The following is a 13,512-nucleotide window of genomic DNA, read 5'->3' as shown; positions in this document are numbered from 1 at the left end:
GCTGAGATGGATTTCCAAGTGTCTGTCTCGTGGTCTGGGACCTAAGTGCCTATGAGAGCAAACACTATGTTCATTTCTTTATTTCTGCACCCCTAAAACCTGCAATAGCATCTGTGGTGTAGTAATTTTAGACTAATGAAGCACCCCCAAATCATCTATAATCAAAGTGTCATGAATATTTGCCTCCCTTTCCCCATTGTCCTGAGATTGCTCTTACTGTCAGCCTGTTCTGGAAAACATGCCCTTCCATCCAGGCCTGCCTGACCCTCCGTCAACCCCAGTGACTTAAGCACATCTATAGGCAGGAAGATCAGGAACCAACTTGTGTGGACACTTTAGCTCTCTTAAATGCTTCATCTCCATGAAAGGTTTCTGGTAGTTTCTGGTTCCGTATGCAGAACTCATGAGTATTGATTTCACCTGCAAACTCACCTTGAATATTTATCATTTAGATGCTTCCTGAATTGGCAAATGAAAATGGGTCATCTTGTTCATGACTTTTCTAGTGCTGTGATTGCTAGTAAGACTGAGCCTTTTCCAGCATACTTATAAATCTTTATGAGCATTAGTTCTGTATATTTTGCATGTCTCTCAAGGCGTTTCTTAGCAGACACTCTGGGTTTGACTCTGGATAATATGCAGAGCTTATATGTTGTAAACAGTGGCTTTCACAGTAGAGTAGTCTTGTGCCATGCTGCTGTAGGAGCTCTGCTGCAGTCTTCGGGTGAGGTCCCCACCTCCATCTGAGCACCATTCAGGAACTGGAGAAGGGTGGGGGAGCCTTGCCCATCACACATTCATCTTTTCTGTGCTTTTGCCCGCCATCTGCTTTGCTTTGCTTCTGTAGGCCCCAAGATGTACTGCTGAGGACACAGCTCCGCATCCCTGGTGAAAGAGCCTACTCCCTGGCAACAGACCTGGTATGGGACACTACCAGAGGATGGACTGCTGGCTCCTTGAGGCAGAGAGTAGCTGACTTCTATTCTCTTCCTGTGGAGAAAATTGAAATTGCCAAATATTTTCCTGAAAAGTTTGAGTGGCTTCCAATATCTAGCTGGGTAAGTTGGGCTTTCTCAGGAAACCAGGCTCTCTCTGACTGACCTGATGTTAGAACAGAGGTCTTCCACAGTGGCAGAGAGGCGAGTGAAAACTTCAAGTTGAATCTTATTGATATTTGATGTTCCAATAGAATCAGCAAGTTGCCAAAAGGAAAAAGAAGAAAAACCAAGATACTTTGCAAGGGGGACCATATTACTTGAAAGATGGAGACACTATTGGCATTAAGGTGGGTTAAAAGCGAATTTATCATTTCGAATCAAGGATCAAATATTTCAGAGAGGGGGGCTGGTGAGATGGCTCAGCGGTTAAGAGCACCGACTGCCCTTCTGAAGGTCCTGAGTTCAAATCCCAGCAACCACATGGTGGCTCACAACCATCCTCAATGAGATTTGACTCCCTGTTCTGGAGTACCTGAAGACAGCTACAGTGTACTTACATATAAATAAATAGATAGATAGATAGATAGATAGATAGATAGATAGATAGATAGATAGATAGATCTTTTTTAAAAAAAATTTTTTCCAGAGACGCTTACCAGATAGTCTAATCTTACACAAATTGTTTCAGAGGAAAGACCAATAATTCATTGTGTGAGGACAGCAGGTAGACCCTGAGACCAGGACTGTCAAGGACAATAATAAAGGACTTAGCCAACTTGCTTATGACCATTGTCCTTGTTTCTTTTCCCATCATTCTGATAAAGCATCCTGACAAAAGCAACTTAAGAGAGAAAAGGTTTATTGCAGCTCATCATGGTGGAGTCACAGTGACAGGAGCTTGAGGCACCTTGTCACATGACAACCATAGTCAGGACAGAGAGTGATGAGCTTTCATGCTTGCTGCTCAGCTCTTCATTTTGTACAGCCCAGGATCCTGTGTCCAGAGAATGACACCACCCATAGTAAGCAGGTGCCCACCCCAGGTGAGGCAGTCAAGACCATCCCTCAGAGGCTGCCTCTACAGTCTGTCAAGTTTGCTGGGAATATGAACCATCACACTCAGGGAACATAAAAACCTAACTCTTCAGTAAAATACTTACAAGCAAACGGCTTGGCATGGTAGCTTATACCTATAATCTCAGCACTTAGGAGTTGGAGGCAGGAGGATTCTAAGTTTCAGGCCAGTCTGGGCTTTAATAGCAGAGCTATTTTCATTCATTTGTGTATGTAGCTGTGAACACCTGTGTATGCAGTGGAGGATGTTGGGTATCCCGCTCTAACACCTTCCACTTTATTCTCTCACTGAAGCTGGAAATAGGCTGCTGGCCAGCAAGCCCTGGTGGTCCCCCTGTTTCCACCCCTCTTAGAACAAAGGCTTGCAGCTTGAGCCACAAGTACTCTTACCTGCTGGGCCACCCTCCCACCCAGAGGAAGGACAGAACGGTCTCCACAGAGTTGTCTTCTGATCTCCACATGTGTGCTGTAGCATGTGCATGTCATGCCTATGCCCCCCACATATACACATAAATACAAATACTGACTGAAAAAAATTAGAATTTTTCAAAAATCAGTTAAGTTTGAGTACCTTCTTTTTCTTTTTAGTTTGGATAGTTTACTATCTGCCTGTTCTAAATGTAGACTATACTGAAAACCTTGGTCTTTATTGTTTTGAAATGCAGAATCTCCTATTTGATGACAATGATGATTTCAGCACAATCAGAGATGACATTGGAAAGGAAAACCAGAAGCGGCTAGCTTTGGAAAAAAAGAAAAGGTGAGTGTAAGGCTTGGCCGTGGTCCACTCAAGGCCATTAGGGATGCAGGCCTGGCATATCACTCCCTTTCCAGACACCTCACCTGATCTTCTGCAGGGCCCTAGTTGTCACCCAGCAGTGTTCCAGGTCAGCTGTCATCTTCATCACTGTGTAGAGCTAGAACATGTGTTCAGCCGGCATCTCCCATTTGCATACTATTGGAATACTGCATCCTCACCAACCTGCACTGCTTCCCACTTTCTCCTATCTTATATTTTATGCTTAATGTTATTACAGGCTTTCAGACTCAAAAGCCACCAAAGGAGTTCATTGTGAGTTCACCTTCATAGGGACCAGCATCACTGTCACCTACATATCGTTTCAGAGAGCATGCTTGCCCTACATCACTGACAGCCCATAACAAATGGTGGGAGCATGGCACTCTTCTGCCATATGTGAGTGAACCTCATGGTGGCTGCTAACAACGATCCTGGGTTATCTGTAAAGCATGTCTCTAAGCACAGTGCCTAGGTCAAAAGCTATGGCTACTGGTGTAAATATGCCTTCTGGTAGAAAAGCCAACAAGCCAAAATTACATTGGTGAAAAGCCTGAGCAGAAGGGAAGTGCAGCAGCTTGTCAGCATACAGGAAATGTTCAGTTAAGCTCATTCATCAGTCAGACATCAATTCAAACCACTACAGGTCCATTTAGGCTGCTGAAATGATGCCACACTGGTGAGCAGACCGTGCCTAGGTCGCGGCTTTGATAACAGGTGTAGAGCTGGAACACCACTTTGAAGGTGCTGCTTACTCCTGGGGAGCACACACCTGTCACACAGCAACACCCTCACAAACGCACTTTTGGCAGACACATGAGAAAATGCAGTAGCCTGAGCTCAGCCTTAGCATGGGTCTCATTGGAGCCATCTGAAGAGGGTACTGTACATTGTAAATACCAGACCCAGGAGTCACAGTACCGTGATTGTGTCTGGAAGTCACAGTGAAGACTAGTTTGCTAAGTGGTCAGAGAGGTGGGTCTCAGGGACTGAGGGACCAAAATGGAGCCACCTGAACTGTCACATAGATATGTGGGTATGATTTGGGTACACTGAATGTTTTCAATTAAAAATGTGAGGGAGAAAAAGGTCACTCTGCTGTGAAAGGATTGTGCACAGCTGCCTATTAACAATGTGTAGCCAGGATGTGGGGAACCCTATTCTCACATGAGAGTAAACTGGGGCCTCACATGGGCAGTTGAAAAACATCTGTCCAGCCGGGCGGTGGTGGTGGCGCACGCCTTTAATCCCAGTGCAGAGGCAGGTGGATTTCTGAGTTCTAGGCCAGCCTGGTCTACAGAGTGAGTTCCAGGACAGTCAGGACTACACAGAGAAACCCTGTCTCGAAAAACCAAAAAAAAAAAAAAAAAAAAAAAAGAAGGAAGGAAGGAAGACATCTGTCCAACTTGAAAATCCTATTCTACCTTGAGCCCTAGTATCTGGAATTCATTTGGGAGCCATTCTAAGTACCCTCAACACAGGGGCTGGAGAGATGGCCCTTGCTGCTCTTGCAGAGGACCTAACTTCAGTTCTCAGCACACACATGGTTTACAACTATTTATAACCCCTGTTCCAGGGGATCCAGTGCCCTCTTCTGACCTCCACAGGTAGTAGACATGCAGGCAAAATACTCATGCACATAAAAATAAATTTTAAATGAACAAAAAACAACTCTATAAGCCCTCACCCATGATTGTGTATCAGTGATGCCTTCTGTCTCCCACAGCCGAGAAGTCCACCGTGCACAGAGCAGCGATTTGTTCTCCAACGCAGGGATGCCCGCTAGGTTCCGGGGACCAGAAGCTTCTCTGTCCATCCACGTTGCAAGCTTCAGATAGCCCCCGCAGCAGTATTTCCTGTGCTCCAGATAGAACTGTCCTGTCAGTTCTATGACAGACACCTTGTGGCTTTATGGTGGACAAGTTGGTTGCCTCCACAGCCAGTGATCTCAAGTCTTCAGCTTTGTGACAGGCGAAAGGATGGCACTTCTCAGACCAAGCAAGTGCGACTGATTACTAGCTCTGTGACACAGCAGCTGCAGAGCCGGCTCAGACTCAGACACTATGCCCGGAATAGACCTTTTACCTGTGGCATGTGGCATGTGGCCTGTGGCCTCTTTCCAGAAAGTATACTTCTGGACAATGGCAAGTTGCTCAAAGAGGCCAAATCTGATAGGTAAGCCACAAGGTCAGTTACTTACCCACTCTTGAGGTGACCAGTTAGTCATCTAGTTCTGGCACCTTACTGACGCTGCAAGGAAGGATGTGTGTCCTGACTTCATTCCCAGTTTTCCATCCTCACTATGCCATGTGCCTCCTCTTGAGCCAAATTCAAAGTAGAACTCTAAGCTAGCTTGCAGGAAAAGCTATGTATGGCATTCACCTGCTGTGTTATCTACCACCTATGTACTCTGGCAAGAGGCAGGACAATCAAAGAAGCCTAGCACAACAAATGCAGGCTCCCATTTGTCTTGGGAAAACTGAGGCCTCTTCCTTCTCAGTCAGCACAGGTAACTGAGTGAAGAGATTTGGTATTTATGTACTGTAATTAATACACTATCAAAACACCATCTATTACTGAACTAGCAGGTTTAGGATCTGGGCTGACTTAGCCTATGACAGACAGTATTCCTAAGAGTTGTTGTCAGGGTATCAGTTTCTTACAGCTCTTCCATGTCTTCCTGTAACAGAACTGATGTGGTGTAAGACAAAGACAAAGTGCCTCTGGCCTGGGCTTCAGCTAGCCCCTGCTGGCCTGGGCTTCAGCTAGCCCCTGCTGGCCTGGGCTTCAGCTAGCCCCTGCTGGCTTTTCACATTTCTGGTGCAGCTATGCTGGCTTCTCTGTGGAGCTGATGCTCAGCTGGTAATCTTGCTCTTCCTTTGTCTTCCCAACATCATTTGCCAGAGTCGATGTCACGTTAGGTGACTGCTTCTTTTGAAGCCCCTGTATTATAAGATGTTGGACTTGGACTAGTTACCTTTTCTGGCCATGTCCTTGTAGCTACACACCAAGGGGTTCTGGGAGACCCAAACAGTAAACATTACTTGACCACAACTGAGCCCTCTGGATACTGGATACTGTTTCTTGTACTGTAACTGACATAGTTCCTTAGTTTGTCCCCAGTCTCTGGCAATACAGTACTGATGTACTAGCTCAGACACTTTGCTTTCAGGAAGCCAGAGGCTCCCTGACTCTCTTAGTACCTGGAGGAGCCAGAAGACATGCCTCAAGTGCTGGCTGCAGCCTTAGTCTGTTGACAGGCCTATCTGGTTGGTTTCTTGTTTGCGTGTTTGTTTGGAGAATAAAATAGACAAAACAGGGAAAAACACTAAGACTTTATTAAAGAAGAAAATAAAACGTGTTTAAAGTTGCAGTCCTCAACTCTGTCATATACTGTCTGCCGCCTGTGTTCTGCTGCTTGAAGAACTTGTGTGACTTTTTCTTCAGCAGCACAACTTTCTTTTTTTTCTAGACATTCAACAAACATGAGTTATATTAGAAAAACTGATTTTGGAAATAAATATATTTTGGCTTAAAATAAATGTAGACTCTTGGGAACGTGTACTGAAGACCTGGCTGTTGAGTAGTTCTGTTCACTATTCTGGGGAATAGGATCTGGCCAGGGCCATTTCAGTAGGTACTATGAATTTCCTGGCAATCCAAAAGTGGTTTCACAGCTGCTAGCTTCCCCCTAGGTCAGATATAATTATGAGAGACTCAACAATACCAGAACCGCCACACTACCTGCAGGAGCACAGCAGTTCAGCAAGCCAACCATCCATGTGGGAAGGTGAATGACGGGCACCCTGACAAGAAGCATGAATGGCAACTGCTGTCCAGAAGTTTTTGTTGTTGCTAGTGACTAACCCAGAGCTACGCTGGCTGAACTGCACATCAGCAGACCCTTGGAATATAACAGCTCTGTTCTGCTTTATAGCTACCAAGTCAGCTCTCTTCAGAACCGCTAGCAACTGTCAGCACAGAAATGAGGACAGGAATGCTCACTGGAAGATCAAAAACAGGCCTGTTTTATTATACACAGAAGAACTTATTTACAACTCTCTGATGCAGACTATGTACATAACAATACAAGAGGCATCTGCTCCAGATGGTCACTATAAATTAAGATTATAAATATGAGGGGTTAAGGTAGTCCCACCTGCAAGCACAAAACCTTTACTCCAATTCCTTGGGATCCTTCATTCTATCCCTCTCCAGAACTCTAGAGAACTGCTATGGGTTTGGGAGTCGGGTGTTTGGGGCAGGATGGTGATGGCCAGAACACATCTGCGGAGAGCATGGCCACCTGGCAGGTCCCTCCAGCACTCAGACTGGACCTTTCACTTTTTGTTGACAATAATGATGTCTAACACCCTCACCCAAACATGAAGCTTTCTCGAGAAGGCCACCGCCCTCAGTTGTTTCTCAGGACCCTAGTCATCTAAGTTTCAGCTGGTCTGGCTGGCAAAAGCTCTGTGAATTATCTGAGGTTATCCCTGCTTCCACATTCTGGTCTACGTTGACTGCTCAGTGGAAAATAGAATCCCAGGTGGAAAGGTGAAAATTATTTCCATTCAGGGAGGCAGCAACGACCACACACAGGGCAAAGATTCTCCCAGCCCACAGCTGATACACAATGGATGGAACTCTAGGCCTAGGGCAGAACACAGCAGGAACAACACTGTAGGCCCTTTCCATACTCCACTCTGCTCACCAGGGCTCTCAGATCTGTCACCAGGAAAGGGAAGATGAACAAGGAATCTAGTTTTCAGAAAAAACAGCAGGTCAACCTTGCCTCCCAGCTGGAACTGCTGCAGACTCTACCTAGAGTCCAAATTCGGCACTTCCTTCCCATGTCGGATGGGGAAGCACTGGCAGAGTTCACAGACCTGTCATCTCTGGTGAGGACCACAGAGCAGCAGCCCTCCTCCTACCAGGGCTGAGCTACAGCCCTTTCCAGCTGTTACATAAGTCCCTGTGGAGGACTGTCTCAAAAGTAGAGAAGGGTAAGTCAGCGGCAGTGACGGCTAGGGACAGCCTCATCTGGGAACTGCCCAGCAGATAGTGGCAGGGCAGCAATAGCCAAGAGGCCTCACAGGCATCTCCTGGGACAACAAACCTCAGCGCAGATGAGAAGCCACCCAAGATGGCTCCAGATGGCCGCCCCTATTCATTCTCTCATGGCATATGTCACTTCTGGCATCCAGGAAGCCTGGTCTCCACAGGAATGCTGAGTTAGTGGCAATCCTTATCTGCCCCAGACTGGACTGTAGACACCTGTAGCATCCTGAGGAGATACATGGGCTGTCCACATGCTCACAGCCCAGAGGACAAGAGTGGGGAGAACCAAGTGTCCTGAGACCTGGCCTAAGCAGGAGGACTTTCCTTCTTCCTCACAGACTATAACAAGCCTGGAAACACATCCATGCCATTTTCAAACCAGGAAAGTAAATAAGCTTGTTTTTTAAAACAATGAAACCTTGTGAACAAAGGGGGCAACAGCAGTGGGCTGCCTTTGCGGGGCTACTGTGAAGAACCACAGAGTGGGTAGCAGGCACAGAGAACATTCTGGTGAGGGCCACTGAGGCCAGACCCAACTCTGTTTCTGAGAGCCAATAGAGGCAGAAGATGGTACTACCCAGTGTGACCAATAAAGGGAGTGCACAGCACAATCCAAGCATGTGCCCCAGGTAAGAAGGTTCTGCAGGGGTGCCAGGTGCTGGGCGGTCAGGCTTCATTCACCACATTCCCTGTGGCCCAGTAGGCAGGTTAGCAAGAGCCACAAGTGGATGTGACACAGTCTGCCCCAAATGACTGCAGCTAGGAAAAGTATTCTCTCAAAGGTAGCTGTGTTGGTATGTTCAAGACTCCAAAGCTGTTACCAACCGGCATTGGGCTTCCTGTCTCTAACAAAAGGAATAGCACCATGAGAAAGGCCAGGGGCTGAGTGCTGGCAGTGTCCTCCCTAGGCCTCAGTCTCGGGAGGAGCGGAGAATGCAGGCAGAGAACGCAGAGGCTAGGCCTCGGCGGCAGGGGAGCTCCGGCTCAGCTCCTTGATCCCACAAAGGATCCTCTTCATATGGCCCACTTTGGTCACACCAAGGTCCTGCAACAGAGAAGGAACACAGGCAACATGGATATTTGGAAGAAGGCTCAGACCAGAGGCTCTACAAATGGGCTGCCACCAAAAAGCTTTCTCAGTCTCCTTTCCAAGTACAAATTAGGAAAATGATCAATGGATGAAATAGGAAGGAAATCAGCACAAATGTCAGTCATGCAGACACCCAATGCATGGTTCCTGTGTCCTACAAAGACTACTGTTGTGAAGGACAGCCAGCAGACAAAGAACAGAGGCCTGACAGCAAGTGGGTGGCATTGGGAGAGCTACCAGTTAAGGAGGTCCCCATGACCATTTTCTGCCTTTGGATACAACCAGAAGCAATGCCGACTCCAAGATAGCTCTGCAAGGCCGAGCAGGCCAGGGCTTGTCTATGTGAGTCAAGTGCAGTGGGTGCAGACCTGACCACACATGCACAGGGATGGGAGGATGATCCACCTGACCCTCGTCCCTGCGAGGTGAAGTGGCAGCAGCTGCCCAGGAGCCAAGTGGTTGCCTGTGAAACCAGCCTTGAGAAAGCAGACTCTTCCATCTTCACTCATTGTGGGCAATGTGGCCCACCAACTATTAGAACCTAGAACTTGTCAGCTGAACCTATCACCATGTATCACCACTAGTATCCCTTAGTTTCTAAGGTTAGGACAGTTCCTTTTGTGGCTAAGAAAACCAAGGCTTCTCCCATCATGTCTGCACCTGGCCTTGCTTATTTGTATCAGGGGGAGTCATCAAGACCTGTGTACCCTAGGGTACACAAAAAGGCTCAAGAACAACTGATGACCAGTGATGCTAGAACAGAGTCAGGGAAGAGGACATAGTTGAAAAGAGTGTGTAAAGTGCAGGTGTGGGTTCTAGGAAGACACCTGTGAAGTACCTTGAGGTCCCTCCGCTCCAGGTGCAGGAGCTCAGAGCCCCGGATGTCGTGCCGCGTGAAGATGTCCTTATACTCACAGAGACTGAGGTGCTCCAGCCAGGCAGCAACCTCCTCTGTCCCCCAGAGGTGAACTGTCAGAGACGGAAAAGCACGAGTGCAGTGAATGCCCATAGCCCAGCGCCAAGTAGGCAGCAGCCAACACCAAGACACCCAGCAGTGCTACCCAAGATGCCTCCAGCAGCCAGCACCCAAGACATTCCAGCAGTGCCACCCAAGATGTCCCCAAAAGCCAGAACCATCCCCCAGCCACAGGCACTGTGCTCCAGCAGTGTAAAGGAGACAAAAGAGCTACCCTCCTGAGGGACATGCAGATGTGCTGACTACTCCTGCCAGGTGGGTCACGAGCCTTTTGGCTCCTGTGTCCCAGAGGAATTAAACAGCACCAAACACAGAGGGAACATCTTTGTGACTAAAGCCAGCATTTCCTCTAGCTTCCAGAGGAGCTCACAGCTGGAGCACTACAGCAGATGTGCAGAGACTTAGGCCATGCAAAATCAGATCCACCATCAGACCCAATTTTAGACAAACATGCAAAGAAAAACTCAAACAGAAGCTGCCCTGAATGGTAGCAGATGCCACACCAATTCCAGCCCTGGCCCCTAAAGGTGCCAGACACAGTACCCAGGGCCAACCACTGAGATACATTTAAAGACCCAATTTACTGATCCAAAGGGGGGGAAATGTTCTTTAGCACCATTTCCCATTGATTCTTCACCCACAATCACTGGTAGCCCAGAGGGCCAAGCTTAAGAATCTTGATCAGTGAGTCAATTAAATGGGAATCAGCAGCCTGCCAGAGGAAACAGGCACAGAGGACTCCAGCACAGTCTTGAGTCTAGAGTTTTGTGTCTCCGAGTCTGTCTTGTCATTTCTGTTGTCCTCCCCACTTTCAGCCCCAAATTCAGTGTAGGCACGTCGGCTCAGTTGCCCATCAGCCCACAGTCTCCATGGAAGATGCATTCAAGCAAAGCATGACATCAGTCAGTACCCAGACAGAGAGAAAACAAGCAAGGTATGGTCTTATAAGTCAGACTAGTATAGCCATGTGACTAGGGATTATAGCACAAGACCAAGGGGAAAAGCCTCAATGCTGAGGAGAAAAGCAGAGACCAGGAGAACTGGGCCTTGACAGCCAGAGAGACACACAGGAGGGGGCAGATACCAGGGCCTCCTAGGTTACTGTGAACTTCTTTGTTCTTATTGTTTTTCTCCTTTTTAAACTTGGTCACAAGGCGGAATTTACCACTCCGGCTGCGTTTAGTAAGCTCCAGCATCACATTCTGTTGGAGAGACTAAGAAACGCAGAGTCAGAAACTCATTGCCAAGGTCTAATCTATATTTGGGGGTTGGGAGTAGGAAGAGATACTTTGTTAATTAAATTTTTCATACTTTTATTTGTTCCTATACATTTGTATGGGTGCCCAGGGAAGTGGCATTATACATGCAGTTGTGAGTCCTCTGAGTGATGACAACCGAACCAGGTCCTCTGGAAGGGCAGCGTGTGCTCTTAAACACTAAGCCACCGCTCCAACCCCAACATCCTCATCCTTAACTTTGACATACTGCTGCCAAAGGTTCCAACAGACTAAGCTGGGCAGAGGTTGTTTCATATCATTTATCTCCTATAACTATGGCAAAGAGGACACTGTCTCCTGTGTTATAGAAGGCCAAGATAACTTTTTCTCTTGGCCCTTTCTGTTCCATCTCTAAGACACCAGAAACCCAGAGGCAGCCAAGGTTTATCCTTGCCAGATGCTTCCCTCTTCTGTCTCCTGCTGTAGGTGGAGCCTATCCAGGAACAGTATGCCCTGGGTCCCTGTCTAAGACTCTCTCTCTTTTTTTTTTTTTTTTGGTTTTTCTAGACAGGGTTTCTCTGTGTAGCCCTGGCTGTCCTGGAACTCACTTTGTAGACCAGGCTGGCCTCGAACTCAGAAATCCACCTGCCCCTGCCTCCCAAGTGCTGGGATTAAAGGTGTCACAATGCCCGGCTTAAGACTCTCTTAAGACCCTGTAGATCACACTGAATGGGGACTGGACACAGCAACTGAGTTCCTGTCACTGGTCTCCAAGGAGCTCTTGCCACCTGCTCTCCACCCCAGTTCTGCTGTTTCAGAGTCAGTGAGGATCATGGATCACTTTTCATTCCCAACTCTCAATTCCTTCCTCCATTTCTAAATTTCTCTGTGCCTCAAAGGCCATTTTAGTAGAGAAGTCTCCAGAAGGCAGACCAGCTACCTCAATTCCAAAGCCTCAAGGACTATATTGCACACAGGCACTAATGGCATGAGCCACTAAACCCTGTAACTATGTACAGGACACACATACCTCTTCCTCACCAGGCTCCAAGGGCTGGCAAAGCCAGGGAGTGTCTGTCAGCTTCCTGAGCTGCTGGTCCATCTCAATTAGGGCAGCCCCGAGCCGTTCCTTCTGAGGGGGATCCAATTGCTGCTCCAGAAGAAGGGAGAGAGAAATGGAGCTGTTTAGCACAGCAAACCTGGACCAGCCAAGCAGGTGGGTAAGGCTTATTAGACCAAGATCCTTGGTGGCTATAAAAACTTAGCAGAACTGAAGCGAAGGCCTGAGCCCAGAATGTCCTTCCTTGAACAGGTGAGGATGGGTGGACCTCTGCTCTAGCTTAGGGAAACCACATGCAGCAAACCTAGTACCTGGGCAGCTGCAGTCCCCCTGGGTTCTGTCACCAAGTGGGCAGGCCATGCTCCTTCACAAGCATAAGAGGCAGCTAGTGCAACATCTGGGCATTCAGGACAGCACCTCTTTGGAGTGGAGAGCGGGATGGTACTAGTCTAGGGTCTCCAGCAATGCCCTTCCATGTCATATGCAAGCTAGTGGCCAGCCATCTGAGCAAGTTCCTAGAGCCCAGCAACACCCCTACTCCCACCCAGTGAACCAGTTTCACATGATGAGTAGAGACAGATGATAGTGCATCCCACCCGATGCTACGACTGGCACCTAGCCACACAGATACTGCTAAAGGCATCTTTAACATCTGACAACACCCTGGCTGGCTGAGATGTTGTCAAAGAAATTTGGCCACAACATAATGGCCACACTACTTGGTTTTGAGGCCCCTTTCTTCATGCTCAGGACCCTGGACTGAAAACTGCTACCCTACATGTCTAGCACCCTGGACCTACACCTCAGATATAGCCAGAACCCTCCTATCAGTTATCAACTCACCAGGGCCATCTTCCCAGCCAGCAGCAGCTCTGTCTCACTGCGCAGTGCTCTGATGTTATTCACCATCTCCAGAACAAAGCTGTAATTCAACCCCTGAGAAGAACAAATGCATCCATATGAAAGGCCAAGGGCTATAAAGGTGAGGAGGAGCCAGACCCAAAAAGACCAAGTACCTCTGCAGTTCTGGGCTTGCCGTATACTCGCTCCATGGCTTTGGAGCTGGCATTGACAGCATGTGCGAGTTCCTGCTCCATGTCTCTGTGGGACTGTGCTATTTCCCGAATACTGAAGGAAAGAGGCACATGTCAGGTCTTACACACTGCTTATAAACACACCCAGGGGACATATGCAAAGGGGGTAGTCTGACACACCAGTGGAGATAGTAGCTTTGCCAATGATGACCTCTCAGTCACAGCCATAGGCATATCACATCCCAATAGCAACAAATAGTGGACTT

At 47.8% G+C, this 13,512-nt stretch overlaps 2 protein-coding genes across 7 annotated transcripts in view; one reads left to right on the top strand and one right to left on the bottom strand.

Moving 5' to 3' along the window:
• The window catches only part of Usp40 (ubiquitin specific peptidase 40), a 50,025-nt gene extending 43,228 nt beyond the window's left edge, over nt 1-6,797 (top strand). For 2 of the 3 annotated variants that reach the window (XR_002378360.2, XR_003837435.1), the window contains one exon: nt 848-925. Coding sequence is in view for 1 of the 3 variants with exons in the window: in XM_021167449.2 (XP_021023108.1) it covers nt 848-1,058; nt 1,190-1,285; nt 2,678-2,772; nt 4,535-4,646 (514 nt within the window). In the remaining 2 variants the exon portion in view is untranslated. Of the gene's footprint in view, nt 1-847; nt 1,059-1,189; nt 1,286-2,677; nt 2,773-4,534 lie in introns of those variants that run through there. The other variant, XM_021167449.2, reaches the window with a different exon arrangement.
• Nucleotides 6,798-6,813: 16 nt separating this feature from the next.
• Dgkd (diacylglycerol kinase delta) overlaps nt 6,814-13,512 on the bottom strand; it is an 89,281-nt gene continuing 82,582 nt past the window's right edge. For 3 of the 4 annotated variants that reach the window (XM_021157517.2, XM_021157533.2, XM_021157542.2), the window contains 6 exons: nt 13,229-13,340; nt 13,056-13,148; nt 12,183-12,302; nt 11,020-11,149; nt 9,798-9,928; nt 6,814-8,914 (listed from right to left, as the gene is read on the bottom strand). In XM_021157517.2, the coding sequence (XP_021013176.1) occupies nt 8,825-8,914; nt 9,798-9,928; nt 11,020-11,149; nt 12,183-12,302; nt 13,056-13,148; nt 13,229-13,340 (676 nt within the window). In that variant the 3' untranslated portion in view covers nt 6,814-8,824. The remainder of the gene's footprint in view (nt 8,915-9,797; nt 9,929-11,019; nt 11,150-12,182; nt 12,303-13,055; nt 13,149-13,228; nt 13,341-13,512) is intronic. The other variant, XM_021157525.2, reaches the window with a different exon arrangement.

The sequence above is a fragment of the Mus caroli genome, chromosome 1, assembly GCF_900094665.2.
Source record: "Mus caroli chromosome 1, CAROLI_EIJ_v1.1, whole genome shotgun sequence".
Classification (NCBI taxonomy): Eukaryota; Metazoa; Chordata; class Mammalia; order Rodentia; family Muridae; genus Mus; species Mus caroli.
This window is presented reverse-complemented; position numbering and strand designations above follow the sequence as displayed.